General features: G+C 54.1%; 1 protein-coding gene across 1 annotated transcript in view; it reads right to left on the reverse strand.

Annotated features, from left to right (window-relative positions):
* SDK1 (sidekick cell adhesion molecule 1) overlaps positions 1 to 17750 on the reverse strand; it is a 230773-nt gene that overhangs the window by 80536 nt on the left and 132487 nt on the right. The window contains exons 21-23 of the mRNA XM_032872773.1: positions 15706 to 15821; positions 14181 to 14370; positions 12103 to 12201 (exon numbers count right to left, since the gene is read on the reverse strand). Of these exons, the coding sequence (XP_032728664.1) occupies positions 12103 to 12201; positions 14181 to 14370; positions 15706 to 15821 (405 nt within the window). The remainder of the gene's footprint in view (positions 1 to 12102; positions 12202 to 14180; positions 14371 to 15705; positions 15822 to 17750) is intronic.

Below are 17750 nucleotides of genomic sequence, written 5' to 3' on the forward strand. Positions count from 1 at the left end.
CCCCCTCCTGCTGAGGAGGCAGTGAGGTACATGTCATCTGTTCTGGGGGGCTTCTGTGGCTCTGAAGGGCTCCTAAAGTTCCTTGATTATCAAGAGATTATGGGTGATCAGATGTTATTAACGACCGAGCCACCCAGACAGGCTGTACCGAGACCCCCTCTGCCCACGTCTGAAGAAGCAGCGCAGACTGTCAGCCCCAGCCTGGGATACAGCACCTGTGGCCTCCCCGCTGGTGCCGACAGCTGTGCTCTGCCCTGATTAACACCAGAGCTGGTGGGCCACGGTGGCCTCCACCAACACGGATTACAGCGAGCCTGCTCTGGTGACACAAGGATCTCCTGGGTCAGGCGACGCGGCTAGCAGAGCTGGACTCTGTCCTCCACCAGCTCGGGCTCTGCTGGCTTCCTGGGGGTGGGATGGTCGCCCAGTGACCAAGCCCCAGGAACTCCACGCTGCCCGCCCGCCTCTCCGGGTGAGATGCCCCCACTCCTTTGCTGTCCTTCTTGCACCTTCTTTGGCTCTGTTGGGGCCCGAGCCTATGAGTGTCTTCCCAGCTTCCAGCTCGTCATCCATCCAACAACAGGAGGGGCCCCACCTGGCTGGCTGTGTCTGGGGGGGATCGTTCCATGCACTCAGCATCAAGTTGCTGACCACTGTAGGTCACCACTATTGCCATGCAGACCAGGGGTCGGGCACACCCTGCCTGGTCCACAACGACGGCCACTCACAGGCCTGCTGTTTGCAGGACCCTGTGGTTCCTTCTCTTCCTGAGGATGACCGGCTGCCCTCTAGCCTCTGGCCAGGGTGTCCTGCTAGGCTACTGTCTTTTACCATTGAGGGACTGATGACCTACTGCCCAGAGAAGCCAAGCTGAGCTCTGTACCCTCCTCCCACCTTTCTTTCCCTTGCCCCATTGTAGGTGGGGGCGTCTGGGATTCTGGTGCCTTGGGATGCTGCTCCCAAGCTTTTGGAGAGTCCTGGACACCTCGCCTCCTGAGGGTGAGGACACCGTGGTCACTGTAGCCACCACAAGGGGCTCTCCTGCTGATCTCCTGGCTCCCTGAGCCCTCACAACAGCCAGGACAGGAAACCTACGAATCCTCACATGGCCACAAAGCAAAGAGAGGGTAAGTGGTCTGCCTGAGGTCACACAAGAAGTCACCAGCAGAGCTGTGCTGGGAGCCCTGAGCCAGTCCCACTTTCTACTGAGTCATACTGTTCCTGTGAAGAGAAAACATCTGCCCCCATCCTCCAGCAAAGGGAGAGTCCCCTTGCCGAGTCCTGGCTGCTGGAGACCATGCATCTCAGCACACCAGAGTATGTCTGAGGGATGACAACATGTGGGGTGCGACCAGCGCATGCTCTGAAAGGACACCTGCCCGGAGTGCGATTCAGGCTCTGGGAGTTCTCTGCTGTGCCCCCCGGGGTCTCTGCATGTTAGGCCGCCTGAGGGGGCCGTGTGGCATGGATTGGCCCGCAGGGAGGGCGCTGACCACGAGTGGAGGGGAGGGGAGGGAAGGGGTGCTGGGCCCCAGTACCAGCTGAGCATCACGCACACTCACTTCAGGTTGTAAAGTGATCACAAAGGAAGGACTGTAGGCAGTTCTCCACCCTCTGTGGCTGCAGGACTCGGCATCCCCACCAGCTCCTCTGCCTGCCGCTCTGGATGTCCTTGGTCACGTGGCCTCCAGGGAGTTTCATCCCCAGACCTCTGGGCCTCACCCACGCACCTGCTGGGTCTGGCAGCTCTGGGGAAGGGCAGTGAGTGCGAGAGCAGCCAGGGACGGGACCCAGACAGACATGGGTCAGACTCCCGCTCGGTCCCATCAGAGCTGGGGATGGACCAAGACGTGGGAGGGACACCCCGGCCCCGCCACACCTGTCCATTTTGCTGTGTGCTGTGCGCTCCACACTGAGCCGGGCACAGAGCCGACGCTGAGTTCAGGCCTTCTGTGCGTGTTGCCTGACAGCGGCCTGTATTCCGGGGCCCGGACTGTGTCCCTGGCCATCAGCCTTCTGGCCGGAATGGGGTTTCCTGTCCCGGAATTCACAATTGCATTCATCTTGGAAAATTCCTCGCCTTAAGCTGCCTTTTTTTTTTCCCCCTTAATGAAGGCATTAATGTTCTATTGCAATGTTTCGTCATTACTCTTGAATTGTATTACACTCACTCGGCTCACAAATAACACGGGAGTGTAAGGAATGAGCTTAAAGACACCTCTTCCTGCCCAGGCCCCAGCCCGCCAGGTCAGCTCTGCCGGCTTCTTGGGTGTCTTTCTGGGGAGCGTCGGAGAGCACAGGGTCGCTGAGGCCTCCGTGGAGACGCGCTCGTCCTTGCCTGAGTGTGCACGAGCTGGGCCCGCATCCCGCCCCGTGCCGGGCTCTCCTCGGTAGCACCCCTGGGTAGGCATTCACTCGGCCACAGGTCTGGCCCTGCACAAGTCTCTGCATCTGTTTGTGACCCTTCTCCCCATGCCCGAGTGTCACGACGTCCTCGCCTCTGACGGTCATGATTTCCACAAGGTACTCAGTCCCTAATTCCTCCTACAGCACCCACGTACTCGACCCTGGGAATGGGGTGACGTTGGCGTACTTCCTCCCCCCGGCTTGTCAGTCACACCCGGCTGATTGCTTACAGTATTGCTTTTCTTTCCCTGCTGGTCTGTGCGTTTAGCTCTGTTATCTGAGCTATTAACTCTGAACTTCGGCTCTGACACTCACCCGCTGCTATAAAAGTTATGTAAATCAACGCTCTTAAAGCACTTCTGACCTCAGGATGCCTCTCTCCGGCTGTTATGAGTTGTGTTATTATTTTTATGTTGTCAGGATTTGCGGCGAGGCTGGGGGGGGACTAGCGATGCCCGCTCAGCCGATTTAAAGCGGCGCACGGGACAGATCAAAGCTTTCGGGGAAGGCAGCCGCTGTCCCAAGGCCATGTTGCCTGCGTGGGGATGTGGTCCATGCACAGGAGCTGAAGCGAGCCTCACGTAGGACCAGTGTCAGCCAGAAGCCTTGGTGGCGACTCCTTCCCCACCCACCCCGAGCATGTGGAGGAGGGTTGTCTGCGTCCAGAACAAAAAGCACGTTAATGACTGACCAGTGACATTAACATACGCATCTCCCTCAACTAGAGAAAGAAAGCAAGGCAAGATACTTTGCAAAGACAAACTGACCTTTACAATGAAGCCCAGAGGCCACACTGACAGACACAGACGTTACCTAGAAGAACATGAGCAAACATAACATTTTTAAAACCTCAAGAATGAAGAATGATCTGAATATTGTTCCTCGTGACGAAGAGACACCAGCCCTCCTCAAAGAGACAGAGACTTGCTTTGTGCTGGAATCAGGCTGATGTACGTGGGTCTGGGGATTGGGCCCCGTGCAAGGGCACACGGGATTTCTGGGTGGGAGGAGCTGAGCAGGTGTTGTTTTCACGGTGTGAGAACACGCGCCTGTGCCCAAGGGAGCAAGGAGACGCAGGGACCACCTGCTTGCACACGCTATCCCAGCACCTGGAGCGGGCCGATAGCCCGCCTTGCACACACAGGTCTTGGGAGGCGTCCAGGCCCCTTGGGGCCGCTCCTCCGTACTCGACACCTCGGCCGACCCCTACGCAACTCCCAGCTTCTCATTTCCAGTCTCATTTCCAGTCCCTGAAGCAGAGTTAGCGTAGGCCACCCCCAAATATGCCATTTTCGCCTCTTGATTACTTTGGATTAAAGTTACTTAAGAAACGGCCAGCACCGGAGGGACGCTCAGACCCTCCTCTGTCCCCCTGAACACAGGACGTCAGTCCCCCTCGATGCACCAGGAGGAAGAGAGCAGCCTCGTCGCCCGCCTGGGGCAGTTTAGGGCCAAGGTGGCTGTAGAACCCTGTTCAGCAGTCGACCCCCCAAGCCCAAAAACCTGGTCTTGCCAATTCCTCACCAATTCACTATTTCTTTAACTCAAAGGCATTAAAAAACAGCCTGCTTTGGTCACTTTTGAGCCTCCGATCTTTGGGGCTCCTGTAAACACAAAATTAAATTTTTCTCCTGTTCACCTTATGGCAGCTTAATTCTTCGACCAGCTGTAAGACCCAGAAGGGAGGAGGTAGAAGCTCTCAGCCCTACACTGTGAATCAAGCAAAAACTCACCCCATTTATTAGCACCTCCCACTCATTAGAGCAGCGTGAGAGCCCCGTTCTGCCCCGGGCTGGGGAGGGCCTGCTGCTTCCCCAGCTCCTTCCTGCTCTAGAATGGTAGAATTCTGATGATCTGAAGAAAAGAGAGACAAGTGGCAAATAATTTGGTCACTCCACAGGACATTTGCAAGGAGATTTTGAGGGACGGCAAGGCATCTGGGAACGGGGAGTGGAGGGGCACAATCCAGTGCCCAGGGGTGGATGCCAGCACAGCCGAGAGGCAGGAACTCCGAGGCCAGGGTTCCTCTGGAAAGGATGGGTTGTTTCAGAAAGCAGACGGAAAAACCGGGGTTGTCTGGAGGAGGCTTGGGGTACCTGCACCAGGAATAGGGTCAGGGCAGTGGGTTCGGGGTTCCTGCAGCAGGGTTTGGAGTTCAAGCTGCCGCTAGGCATGGAAGAAACATGACAACTCAAGAAGAATGGCGCCCACCCCACCCACCCCAATGCCAGAGCCCTCAGCCACCGGAGCCCGGAGCACCAAGGAGGGGTAGAGGGTGTGTCAGGATGGGAGGTGGCCCAAGGCCCAGGTCCCTCTGAATGTCACATCCCATGGGCTGCTGTGAGGCACCGTTGGCCACACCGGCCCAGAGAGGAGAATGGAGCCGGCTATGCAGGGGCAGGGGCTAGACAGCCAGGGGGCTCTGCCCACACCAGACACTTTCTGTTCTGTGGATGTTGTTGCCTGAGTCCTGAGGGGCCCAGTCGGCTCCAAGACAACCCAGGGTGAAGAGTTTGCTAGGGAGGTGAGCCCAGGAGACAGAGGAAGCTCACAGACGACACGAGGAAGCAGTTGCCCTGCTGGGCCCCCAAGGTTCTGCCCACTTTGGGGGGTATGGCAGGGGCTACGGTGGTGACCCCCAACCCCAGCTGTCATGGGCCTGCGCTGCTGGCAGGCAACTTTCCCAGGAGCCCGGCCCCGGGGCAGAGAGCGCCTTCGGACACAGTGCCCTGGGGCCCCAGGACACGGCAGGCCAGGTTGTGTGGGGCGATGCTGGGGCCCTGAGGGCCTACGGCGTACATGGCACCTGCCACCACCTCGAGGTCACTGTTCCTATCTTAGGGACTGCTTGTTATCATTTTTCTACACTTATGAAACGGAAACAAAACCAATTTTACTCCAGGTGCAGGCTTTTTGTTCGTGTCTTCTCACCACATCTGGAAAGCGTATTTCTTGTCCTTCAGGAGTGTGAGTTTGGATTGGTTGGAATATTGCACCGCACGGACCTGCCCCCCGAGGTGCTACCAGCACAGAGCAGGAAGGGGGTGTTTGCGGCGGGATGTCCTGAGCTCCTCCACCACCAAAGCACGGAGCCCACAAGGCCTACTTCCTGCAGCCACGGCGTTGATTCAAGCCACACACGGAACAGCAAGGCCCAGCGTCGCCCCTTTGCAACTGTGGGAAACCCGGCTTATCACCTCTGCCTTTGTTCCAGCTTCTACATGAGCTACTAGAAGAAAGTCCCTCAACCTGGGGTTATGTCCGTTCCTCTTATCCGCCCTCAAGTCAGGGTGATGTCCCCCAGTCCTCATTCTGTGGCCTGGTGAACATAACCTCAAACGTCCTTGCAACGCCACAGCCTCAACGGGCAGGAGAGGAGAGCTTGTGCACAAGTGGCAGAAGGAAGCAGCCAAGTACCCGTTCTTGCATTTGTCGGGAATCACGGGAGAAAGTGTCGTGGTGGAAAAGGCCAGTTACGTAATTACAACTCGAGTGCCATCAGGGACATAAACGTGCTGGGTGTCCGTGGCATAAGGGCAGAAGGCTGCGCTGGGTGTTAGGAAAGAATGGGCAAGCTGAATCAATACCAGGAGGGAAATACAGCCCGAGTGAAGTCTGATTTGTAGGGTTATGGGTGAATTATGATCATACAGGCATTCCGGGGGGCAAGGCCAAGTATGAGCCACATTGATCCAAGGTGAAGATGGAAACTACACAAGCTCTGAACATGCCCAGAAGATGGAAAAAAACGTGCATCTAGAAAATCAGAATCGGGAAAGGGTGTGTGTTTCAAGCCCAACACCAGTTCTAGAACCTTCCACTATGGGAGATACAGGAGGAGGTTCTAAGATGCTCCTGTGCTGGGAGCCTGCTTGGGGGGTGGGTATGGCTCCTGGGAGGGTGGGTCTCAGCTGCCTCCTCAGATGGGGTGACTGTGGACCGCACCTGGAGCCCTCCGGGGGAGCTGAGCACGGCCCGTTGGGTGGTGGGAGGACTCTCCTGAGTTGCATGCATCCTGGGCAAGCGAAATGGCCCCGTCTGAGAGTCGCCTGTTCGGTGGTGTGTCCCTAGGGCCCAATGTTTGGGGGCCCGAAGCCAAGGCCACCCATGGGGCACGGTGCTGCTGATCCCTCGGTAGCCCCAGTGGGTGGGCATGAGCGGTGATGGCCCTGCCAGCACCCACGACTTGCTGGGAGAGCCCACGGCCACAGAATGGCCTCTGGAAGGCCCAGCCCAGGCACCGTGTGGCTTGTTGGCTCTAGGGCTTATCCGCGTGAGGGCTGGGGGCAGACAAATGCAACAGTGGATCAAAACTCTGTATTTGCAAACAGGGATTACAGTCCCTTGCGATCCTAACTCTCAGCAGAGTCTTGGCACCCCCTTCCATAATAAGCTGAGGGTAAATGTTAGGCCCTCGGCAGGCAGGTGGAGGTTGGGGGAGGCTCTGGTGTGTGTGCGGGCAGCCCCGCGTGGGTTTAAAGAGCACATGACGCACGTTAGCTTGGCGGCATTTAAGGGAGTGAGGAGTCGCCAGCGAGGGAGGGAGGGTGACCATGCTCAGGGGGCTCCCGCTGCATCCCCCAAAGGCAGGCTCTAAATGCTAAAAGCTCTCCACAGTAAAATATTTACGCAAATAAGCAAGTGTTTTTCCCTGCAGGCGCCTGGTGCTGTTTCGTGCTGTTAATCTTTTTTGGAAATGCAAGAGCATGTTTTGATATAGATTACCGAAGCCTGGGCTGGGGAGGAGTTCATACACGTGCCCCGAGCGGAAGCACTGATTCGAGGTCTCTGGGTGGGAAGCCAGTCTTGCGAAAAAGATGTTTCCCTTTCTCTCCCACGAACACTGATCTGAATCTTCAGGCACTGTTTTCTCATCCTTCCTATGGCATCTGCAATTTGATGTGCTAGCTGTAATAATATGCAGGTGACGGGTTGCCCAGACAACATTTGTTACCGTTACAACTAAAGGCCATTACCACAGAAGACGCTCGGACGTGGTGTTTTTCTGCATTATGGGTAGACAGAGCACTATTTTACCTTTTCTTTGCTTTGCCATGGTCAGAATGCACGAAGTATTAAATGCTGCCCTCTCTTTACCTGTTTTTTAGTGACGCCCACCACCTGGCACCCCCAGGGACTGCAAATCAAAATCCAAACTTTTGAATGTCCCTTATAGCCTGAATCCAACTTCTGCCCTTCCTGGTTCTTCTTCCCGTCTTGTCCGTGTGAAACCTCTGCTAGGGATGGCCAGCTAGATGCAGGCACCGGGCGAAGACTTGGGGGACAAGAAAGAATTCTCCAGTCCAGGAGACATGATGAAATACTAAATAGCCATGCATTTGAGCAAACATTTGTTGAATGCTTACAACGTGGCAGGCGTTGTCCTAAGGTTCTCATGTACAACTCAGTCAACACTACAAGGGAATGTGTTATTCCCATTTGAGGGATAGGGAAACTGAGGCATAGAAAGCCTCAGTCACATGCCTAAATTCATCGGCCTGGGCTGCCGAGTCTGCAAGCTTGCCCACATTGCCGTTGGCCTGTCCAGAGTGTGGTGCTTCAAACCCAGGGGAGAGTAGGGGAGGATGCCCAGGATTCATGAGTTTATTATGTAGACACAGCATTTCTGAAGGGATAGTGTGGCATGTAGGCGAAGAACTCTGGAAATGTTCTAGCACCTTCTCCCAGTTAGTCTGCTTCCAGGCCTGCATCCTGAGGAGATCATCAGGAATTCTGTCAAGAGTCACCTCTAAGGACGTCAGTCACATCGTTATTTCTCACTGCACAATTGGGACATGATCCATATTTAAAAAAATTTTTAATTATAATGTATTTGCATTTCAACATTACATTTTTGAGATGAATATGGATGTCCGAGCAGCATCTTGGACGTCCGAGCAGCACTTAAGTATACAGAGAAGAGTCTGCTTTTGGCATGTGGTAAACCAGATGTCCTGAAAAAACTTCCTGTTAAGATATCCCAAACTAATAAATACAGTATCAAGAAATGAAAACCTAAGTGCTTGGTTGAACCAGCAAGCGAGAAGGAGAAATCAGAGACTGAAAAGGAAACAGAACAATAAGAATTGAGATGAAGCCAAGGGCAGCCCAGGGATGGGAGCAGCCAACAGACCTGCGAGGCTGGGCGTGCTCATCTGGGGCTGAGGACCCTTCCACACGTGCACCCAGGGGCAAGCGCCAGGATGCTGTAGATGCTGCATACATCCCGGTTGGGTGTGTGCGGACACAGACAGTGGGGTGTCTGCATAGGAAAGATTCATGATGTGGGAAGAGAAGAGCAAAGTCACAACATGTGACAAGGGTTGGAATGAAATCTAAAAACAGGCAACCATAATATTAGATTTTTAAGCTTAACTCTAGGAATATCTTATAGAAAACCGAAGAAGAGATAAACACAAAATCCCTTGGGGGTCCTAGCGGGTTGGCCGTGGTTGAAGGGGCAGGAGGGACACATGCGGGTCACCGCCGCTAAACACACCTGTAATACGACGGAGAGGCTCCCTTCTAAGTAGGAAATACTTTGTACTTACAATTTTAGAAAAATGATCAGAAAAAAATATTAACATTTTTTGTGCAGTGGAATTGTGGTGATTCTCATTTTTTCCTGTTACATATCTAAATTTTCTGTTTTTTCGAAGTTCAGAGTGAAGGTGTTATTTTTATCTTATGATTGTCCTTTTTTATTATAAATCTTTCCAATATAGAGAAAATACTGGGAATAATATAGATGGAACACCCAAGTGTTCATTGTACCAACTTGAATAAATCTAGACATTTTGCCAAATTGGACTTTTTTTTTCATATAAGAGAGAAGATGAGACAGGAGGAGTTGAGGCCGTTCTGTGGCCCCACCGGACCTTCTTCAGAGGCAACCTCCCTTCTCAACTCGGGGAGTATTCCTGTCCGTGAGGTCACACGTGCACTGACCGTGTGGACCCGTAAATGGTGATAATCACACTCATGGAGGTTTCTATGTGCAGGAACCTTCTCCCGCTGGGTATACTCTTCCCCCGAACAGGCTTGTAAGACTTCCTCATGCTGACTCATGTAGGCCTTGGTCATTCCTTTAACTGCCGCAGGAAGAGTCCACAACACACCTTTCTGTGGCCTGACTGATGGACACTACGGTGTCTTGTCATCAAACACCACATGGCAGGAGTGTCCCGTGCATGTCTCCTTGGGTACAGCTGTGAGAACTCAGGCTTATGACCTGACGGGAAGGGCCTCTGGGATTCAGGGACAGATGTGCTCCCCTCGCCCAGGCATTCCAGATCATTCTCTGGGAGTATATGAGTGTGTGTGTGTGTGTGTGTGTGTGTGTGTGTGTGTGTGTTTGCCGATGTCCCTGTCTCTCCAGGGTCATATCCGACCTTCTTGGGCTCCAAATCTGAATGATGTAAATACCATCTCATTGTGATGTGAAGTCTCCGAATTCACATGCTTTTTCAATCAGACGTACAAACGTTAGAGATGCCCTTTGAGGTAAGTGACAAGATTTTACTTTTGGACAGCGAGACTTGCAAGATGACAGTGGGCATGACCAGGCAGGGACAGGCATGGAGGGAGCTTGCAGACGGACACGACATCAAATGTGACGTTAGAGGCACAGAAGGGCAAAGGACCCACAAGTACTGTACAGGGCTGGCCCGGGTGGAGGGCAGAGGCCATGGCGGGAGCATTGGGGGTGGGCAGGGGCTGCTAGGCCTGGGGGGGTGGGGACAAGGCCTTCTTCCTCGGCAGGCCGGGGAGACTCTGCTTCTTAGAGATTCTGGGTACTGCGACAGGTCAGAATTCACATTTTGTGCTCCAGGTTTCCTGTCTCGTGGAAAGCTGGGGCTGCCCCCGGGTCATCAGACGTTTAGCCCAGTTCTGTAAAGGAGAGACAGCAGCTGGGCACGGTGCTGAGGGGGCTCTGGGAGGCCTGTGGCCCAGCCATGCACTCCGTGGACCATCTCCTGCCCCAGGTCTGGAGCACAAGGCACGGGGCCTAACAGGGGTCTACAATCCCATCTTATCTGGTGAGATCCAAAACACACATTCTACCAGCAGCTTCTTCCATGGCTCATTGTGGTATTAAGGTACCAAGAACCTGTAGTTCTGAAGGTCACCCAATTCAGAAATACGCTTAGCTAAGTATTCCACCCAGCAACCCCAGGAATGGCACCAGGAAGGGACAGACTGAGCAGGGCCCCAGCCTTGCAGCAGACGACGTCGGCACGCCCCAGGCTCCGTCCTCCCTGTGTTCATGAAGCAAGAACTCAAAAAACATTTGCCTCTCTGTGTAGTTATTACCTAAAAGACAAACCTGATTATGTCACTTTGCTGCTCAAAGTCCTGGGGTGACTCCCTACTGCCCTCAGCACAGATTTTTTTAAAAAGTGTTTTTTAATGAAGTAAAACCCCTTTTCAAACCAAATCTTAGAATCCTAATGTCAGAAGCCAGAGGGTGTGAGTGGTGATTTTTACTACCTGTCTGTAAGCGCAAGGTTTATAATCTTCCTGTAACTACCCAGTGCATAAGCAAAGACACATGGGGGTCCGCTGTGAGTCTGGACTGGGGAAATACCCTATTGGATGCTGGCCGGGGTCTGGAGAGTAGACCCAGCCTGGGGTTTTGGCTGTTAGATGCCTGATGTCACGCGTCTGGGCCCCTGGGCACTCCCTGCGTGGCTGGTCCAACCATCCCCAGCCGTCCCCGGCCTGGCCCAGCCCACGTCTCCAGGCTGGGGTCTGTCTACACTGCCACAAGCATGAGGCATTCCGTCTGGTGAGTGGGTGACCTTCTTCCCTTCCTCCAGGACTGCAGAGGCCACTCTCCAGCAAGATCCAGCCCCAAAGCTGCCTTCCGTCCATGGCAAGCCCCTCAGCCCAGGGGACCTGCTCGTGGGGCATCTCGTGAATGGTCATTGGTCAGCTATCATATTGCATTGTCCTCGTGCCTCTCCCTGACAGTGTCAGGAGCCACTCGCATCCCAAGGACGGGCACCTCTTCTTCACTCCTTACAGCCCACCACGCATGAAACGCTGTGCATGGGAGAGGCCCTGAATTTGTCATGCCGAAAGGGTGACTAAATGAGGGAACTGATTTTTTTTTTTTTTTTTTTTTAAGTAAGACTTGTTGCCTTTGGGGAACTAAGAAAAATTAAGGCTTTTCATCAATGCTATCTGAGAGGCCTCCCTGGACAAAATGTTAAAAGTAAACAATTTCCCGGGGACCCAAGGCACACAATTCACTCTGGAAACTTCTTAAAAGGATGAGGTGAGGGCCCGGCAGCCAAGGATGTTTCCCGGAACTGGGGAGCGAAGCCCGGGTCTCTGGCTCCCATGAGCAATGAGGCTGCTGCTTCCCAGACGCCCAGGAAACAGCCTGGTTATTTCAGAGCTGAAGGAAGGGCCAAAGACAGATGGTTTTGTTGCGAACCCCAAACAAATGGAAGATGTTCTGGGCCAACAAAATGTAAATTTCAACCTGCAAAGGAACCTCAGCACACAGCTCACAGGACAGAGGAGGTATCCTGCTTTCCTTTGCACAGAAAGTGCCGGGTGGCAGCAGGCACATTTTTTTTTTTTTTTTTTTGGTTCAACCTCTTTGATGTGTAATAAAAACACATGAAATCAATGTAATTGCTATTTTCCTCTGAGCTATGATCTCTTTAATCACGGCCGCTTCCTTACCCAGAACGATGCCGTTGGGCTCTTCCGGCGGCTGCCACACGATCCGCACGGATGTGAGTCTCACTTCTGGGAACACGAGCCTTACTGGTGGGCCCGGGGCTGGAGGGAGGAGAGGAAACCTGTGAGCCAGGTGTTGATATGGGGCTACAGGGGGACGTGATGAGGTTACAACATTACATAGGGCTCTGTGGGCTGGCCAAGCGTTTGCGACCACAGGTGTCTCTGTTCATGGACCAGATGCTCCAAGGCCGTGAATGACTTTTGGAATCTAACTGGCTCCATGTGGCCCCCTAATGGTGTTGAGAAAACATCTCATTTAGAACCCAGCTCAGCTGCTTTTCCAGCCAGAAACGGTGCTCACAAACCATGCTGGGAGCCTGTGAGTGCAAGGGGCGTGAGGCTGCAAGTGTGTCAGGCCCAAGGTCAAGATTCTGCCAATGTGGGCTGAATCCTTTTGGGGGCTTGACACCTGCTATCAGGAGTTAGATAAATCCGATGACCTAAAGTCCCTCCCCATGTTTACAATGAATGATTATTCCCCTATGCACCGTCTTAGAAAATTAAGAGTTGATGTGCACAAACGTGTATAGTAATTCTGTGTGGTGTGGCGCCATTGCCTACCAGTGTCATGGCCCTCGTAAATATATTTACTTAAAGGGGGAGGCGAGTGGCCAGTCCAGAACTTCTTGTTGGAACTGAGTAGATTCCCAGATAAGAGGCAAGGGGCTCAGAACAACGAACACAGAGATAGGATTATGGGTGTTATAGTCATTCCGGGGCCGCTGAATTCTGCCTCTCACTATTAAGTGGAGAACAGTATTTAAAATTTTAAACCTGTGGTTTAAATAAATCTGTGACCCTTGTGTTTGGTAACATAAATGTAAGGAGGGTATGGGTTCAGAAGCCAGGACCAGCTGCAAAATATGTAAATTTCAACAGCAGGCTTATGTGGCCTCTGTCCCCTGCCCCATCCCCAAGCCCCATCACTGGGATCACACTGAAATGAGGGAGTGGAAAGCATGCTTCCAATCGCACTGTGGGAGAAGAAGGAAGAGCGTTCTGTGAGTTCCAGCCTCTACTTTAGAAGGAGGTAGTTGTGACTGGCCAAGGTTGGAGGTCCCTCGTACTTTCCGTTCCTGTAACCCAGGCTGCCATGGGTTCGCAGAGCAATGCTAACATCCTTGAGGCCACTGCCCCCCCATCAGACCCCAGCCCCCGCCCCGGGGCTCTGCATCCAGGACAGGACGGGGTGCAGAGCTCCTTCCTCTCCTTGACTCAAGCCCAGCGCTGCTGCCATCTCCCAGGAGAGCACAAACAACCGTGGGGCTGACTGAATGACCTCGGCAGACGCGTACCAGGAAATCGAGTTGTTGCATTTCTGCGAGAAGCTTCTGATCCCTAAGGTATGTGTGGGGGGTGGGGGCGGGGAGAGCTGTATTTCCCCTAGAATATATACCACCCCCTCCCCAACTATTTGCTACAGCCCATGTAACAATAAAAATGTAAAAAGAGATAACCTTTAAGTGTTTGACATCTGCAAAGTGGAAAAACATATGCGCTGATGATTTAGACTTCCATAAAAACAGAGCTGTCAAGAGGCGCTCGTTATCCCGGCCTGGAAGCATGGGTGTGGGAAGTCTGGAGCCCGCGGAGTCCACAGAGCCCGCTGCACTCAGGGCACGAACTTCTAGGGACCTCTTGGTGTGAGGACCGCGGGAGGGGCTGGCACCAGGGAAACAGAGGCACCCAGGCTGGGGGTGGGGCTCCTAACCCGATCTGTGCAGACACCGCCAGCCGGAGCGGCTGGAAGTTTTACGGCCCCCGCCCAACCCGGCCTTTACTGTGAGGCCTCTTTCAATTTACGACCGAAATTCGCAGAGGTTCATAATTAGGCTGTAAAAATTCACTCCGGGCTGAAATTGGCCATATAAACGCTCCGTGACTGAAAAACAATCCTGTTTTGTTTTTCTCAACTGAGAAAAGGTGGGGGGAGGGGGTGGTGGAAGTGGTTTGAAAATTAAGTTACTAATGACCAGCGCTCGGGTCGCTGGGGCTGTTGGAGCGCGCCGTTGCCGTACCGTCGTCCTTGGTCCGCTCCAGGACAGGGGGCGAGCTGGGCACGCCGTTGCCGATGCGGGTGAACGCCAGCACCTTCAGCTCGTACTGCACGAACTTGCGGAGCCCGGCCAGCAGCGCCGACTGCGTGTGGTTCCCTCGCACGACGTGACTGCGGGGCTCGGGGTCCAGGTCTTTGGCCCGGAACAGGATCTGGAACCACAGGGTACAAGTGTGTGGTCACGGGGGTGTGGGTGCCAGGAGGAGGTCCCTCCAGCACACGGCCAGCACCAGCTGACTGCGGACTCTCCTCCACAGCGCCTGTGTTCTAGGCTTACGGGTCTCGTTTCCATACGCTGGTGTTTTGGGGGGAAGACGGTCTCCGGGGCAGGAGAGGAGCTGGAGTCATGACCCGGGCCGAGGCTGGGCGGGCTGCCCCCGAGCCATGACTAACAAGATCCGAGGCGCACGACAGACAGTAGCCACACCAACCGCGGCCACGAGGACGAGGCCTCCGTCACAAACGCAGACAGTGTGCCTCCTGCAGAAGGAGCCGGCGCCAACCCCCCCACCTTGGTTTCCTAGCTTCTTGGGAAATTGGGCTCCTGCCTCAGGACAGCTGCTGTAAGTCCCGGAATCCCTGGCCCCACGCACAGACACAGCACCCTGGGAGGCGCCGCTCCGTGGCCCTGCCGGCTCCCTCTGGTTTGCTAAGTCCTCATTCACAGCTCACCCTTCCTGAGCGGGTCCCTCAGTCGGGGGCCCAGAAGGCCATGGAAGATGGCGGTCCTCAGGGAGGAACCTGAACGCCACAGGGAAAGCTCTCTTCACCGGGACCCAGGTCATTGCACCTGCCCAGTAGCAGCGCCAGGTCCAGCAGGGCCTGAGGCAGCCTGAATGCCCCGGGGAGTAGGTGGGGAGAACCAGAGACTAGGGATGGAAACCAGGAGTCCCCATGCCCAGAGGCCGTGTGGGGTGGCGTGTAACAGACCGGGGTGGAGGGGGCTGCTGGGCACATGTGGGAAAATCCATCCCTCTGCTCAGGGGAGGGGATGGAACACAAGCACACGTGGCTAAGTGCAAGTAGGACTGAACCCGGCAAGGGCTCCTGGAGAAGCACGCCCCCTCCTGTGCCCGCCATTGCCCGGGACTGCCCAGGGTGCTGGCGTGCCCGTGTGTGAGCAGGTAGCTCACACTGACTCGGCGCACGCTAGGAGCAAAGCGCTTCTTACAAAATCGAACCCCCTTGCTTCTCAGGCCAGACTCAGAGCCAGCCACCGCGGGTACTCCTGTTGTGCAAGCCTGGAAGCAGAGGCTCGAGTTTACGCAGCCGGCTCCCATCCGTGCCTTATCTGCGCCTACGTGAGGACGTCGTACCCGGGCCTCATCCCCAGACGGGAATGAAGTTTAGAGGAGACAACAGATGTGAACATCACAACACAGGCTCGTGCTGCAGGTCTGGACGTCCCTCTGAGCTCCTTGGTCTAGGCGAGTGACACGCGGGTGCACCTGCAAGGCCTGAGCACGGGACGGTCACCCCCGACATACCTTATAGCCCAGTATGAGCCCGTTCTGGTCCTGTTCGGGCACCGAAGCCCACGTCAGTAAAATCTGGGTGGAGCTGACGGCTTCAGCAGACACGTTTTCAGGTGCGGCTGAAGGAACTGCAAAGGCGAGTAAAACAGATTGGTACCCAAAGTCCAAGGGCTTCTGTAAATAAAGATCCAATTTTTACCCAATCAAGTTGTCCTTGAAAGAGCAATGAATTCTAAGCATTTTGGAGTGACCAGATTAAGCCTGCAGGGGTATGACAGAAATGTAAATCTCCTTAATATTAGCAGCAAATTCCACAAATCCGGGCTACTTAGGAGCTCAATCTTACCTGAATCCACCCAGCAAGAAAATCTGCTTGGTCTGTTTTTATATTAACTTGTGGGACCTGCAGACTTTGATCTCAGGTCACTCTCACACACCAGTTCAGTGATATCTCTGAACGTGGTATTTCGAGAGGGGGCAGAGGTGCTGGTGAGGAGGGGACAGCATGGTCTGCATGAAGGGGAGGGGAGGGAAGATTTCCTAGGCACTGAGTGCACGTCCTGTCCTAGGGGTCTCGGATCCACCGTCATCTCTAAGAGCCACAACGGCCCTGGGAGGCAGGGGTTATTAGCCCCATTCTGCAGATGGAGAGACCAAGGCTGGAGGACCCCCCCCCCAATATATTTCAGTGAGGGCTATTTCATGAGATGGGCCTGTGGACACGAGCTATGCAATTCTTGACCTGTGTATGTGTAGGATTTTATTCTCTTCTGTTTAGGTATATCATTGAACAAATTTCAGTTTGTCTTCTGTGTTTGCAATGGTTCGGACAGAAAGTGTGTAAGGACAAGAGTCAAGCTTTAAAAGCAAGGCTTTATATTCCAGATCATCTCAATTTGCTTTGAGAGTTTCCTTGTGAACCCATTTAAACTTTATTCAGACAGAAAAGAGAGATCCCAGAGCTCCCCAGCAAAGTCAGGGGATGCAGTGTTCACGGACAGGCACTGAGCACAAGGAAGCTGTTGGCTGTGGCCTGAAGGTCACACCTCCCACCACCTTCCGGAGCCTCTGTGGTTGAACAGGAGATGAAACCCTGCAAGTCCAGTGGGTTTCATGGACAGTAATACGGGATGGGACTTGGCATTCAATGTGGGACGGATCACTCTGCAGAGGAAGGAATGGAGGCTCCGAGCGGTCACCTGCCCACATCCCTAGTAAGTGACAAAACCACCTGAAGCTGAGAGGCACTGAGGTGTTCACAGGGAAGGAACAAGCTCACAGGCTGTGGAGCGAGAGCAACTTGACAAGAATCCCGAGCCATGGGACCTGGGGAAGCTGCTCTGCTCTTCTGGACCTTGACTGTCCCATCTGTGAAATGGCCAAGTGCAGCCCACCTGTCCTTGAACCTACCCTCTTTCTTCCCTGTGCCCATCCCCAGCACTCAGCTTTGCAATGAGCAGGCAATCCGTGGCTCTCTGTTCTGAAGAAAGTGAGACAATGACACCATAACCTCCCTTCCCTACCGAAGGAGGGTGAGTGGAAGGCTGTCAAGCCCCCAGCCCTTGCAGCATCCGTCCCTTCTCTGCAGGCCACCGCGGCTCTGTGAACAGAAGGGGGCGTGCCTTCAAGTGCACCTCAGAAGCAGGGATGCTCTGCTTACAGGGGCTCTCGCCACCCTCCATCCACAGACCCAGCCACCCTCCTTCCCTCCCTCCCTTCCTTCCCACAAGTACTCTGTCCTCCTAGCTAAGCGACTGTAAGCAGCTCAGTCATTTGCTCTGAACATACACAGTAACGAGGCTTCGCACAACAATGCTGCTCTCCAATGTCTGATTCCTGGATTTTCTTCACTGAAGTGATTTGGTCTTCATTATGGGTTGAACTGTGTCCCCCTCCCCGCCGGCCTCCATACGCTGAAGTCCTAACCCCTGGCAGGTCAGAATGGGACTTATTTGGAACTAGGGTCACTGCAGATGTCATTAGTTACATGAGGCCATACTGGCGAAGGGCAGCTAATCCAGCATGACCAGTGTCCTTCGGAGGGCATCGCAGGAAAA

This window comes from Lontra canadensis, unplaced genomic scaffold (genome assembly GCF_010015895.1).
Source record: "Lontra canadensis isolate GAN:19392208 unplaced genomic scaffold, GSC_riverotter_1.0 scaffold45, whole genome shotgun sequence".
Taxonomy (NCBI): domain Eukaryota; kingdom Metazoa; phylum Chordata; class Mammalia; order Carnivora; family Mustelidae; genus Lontra; species Lontra canadensis.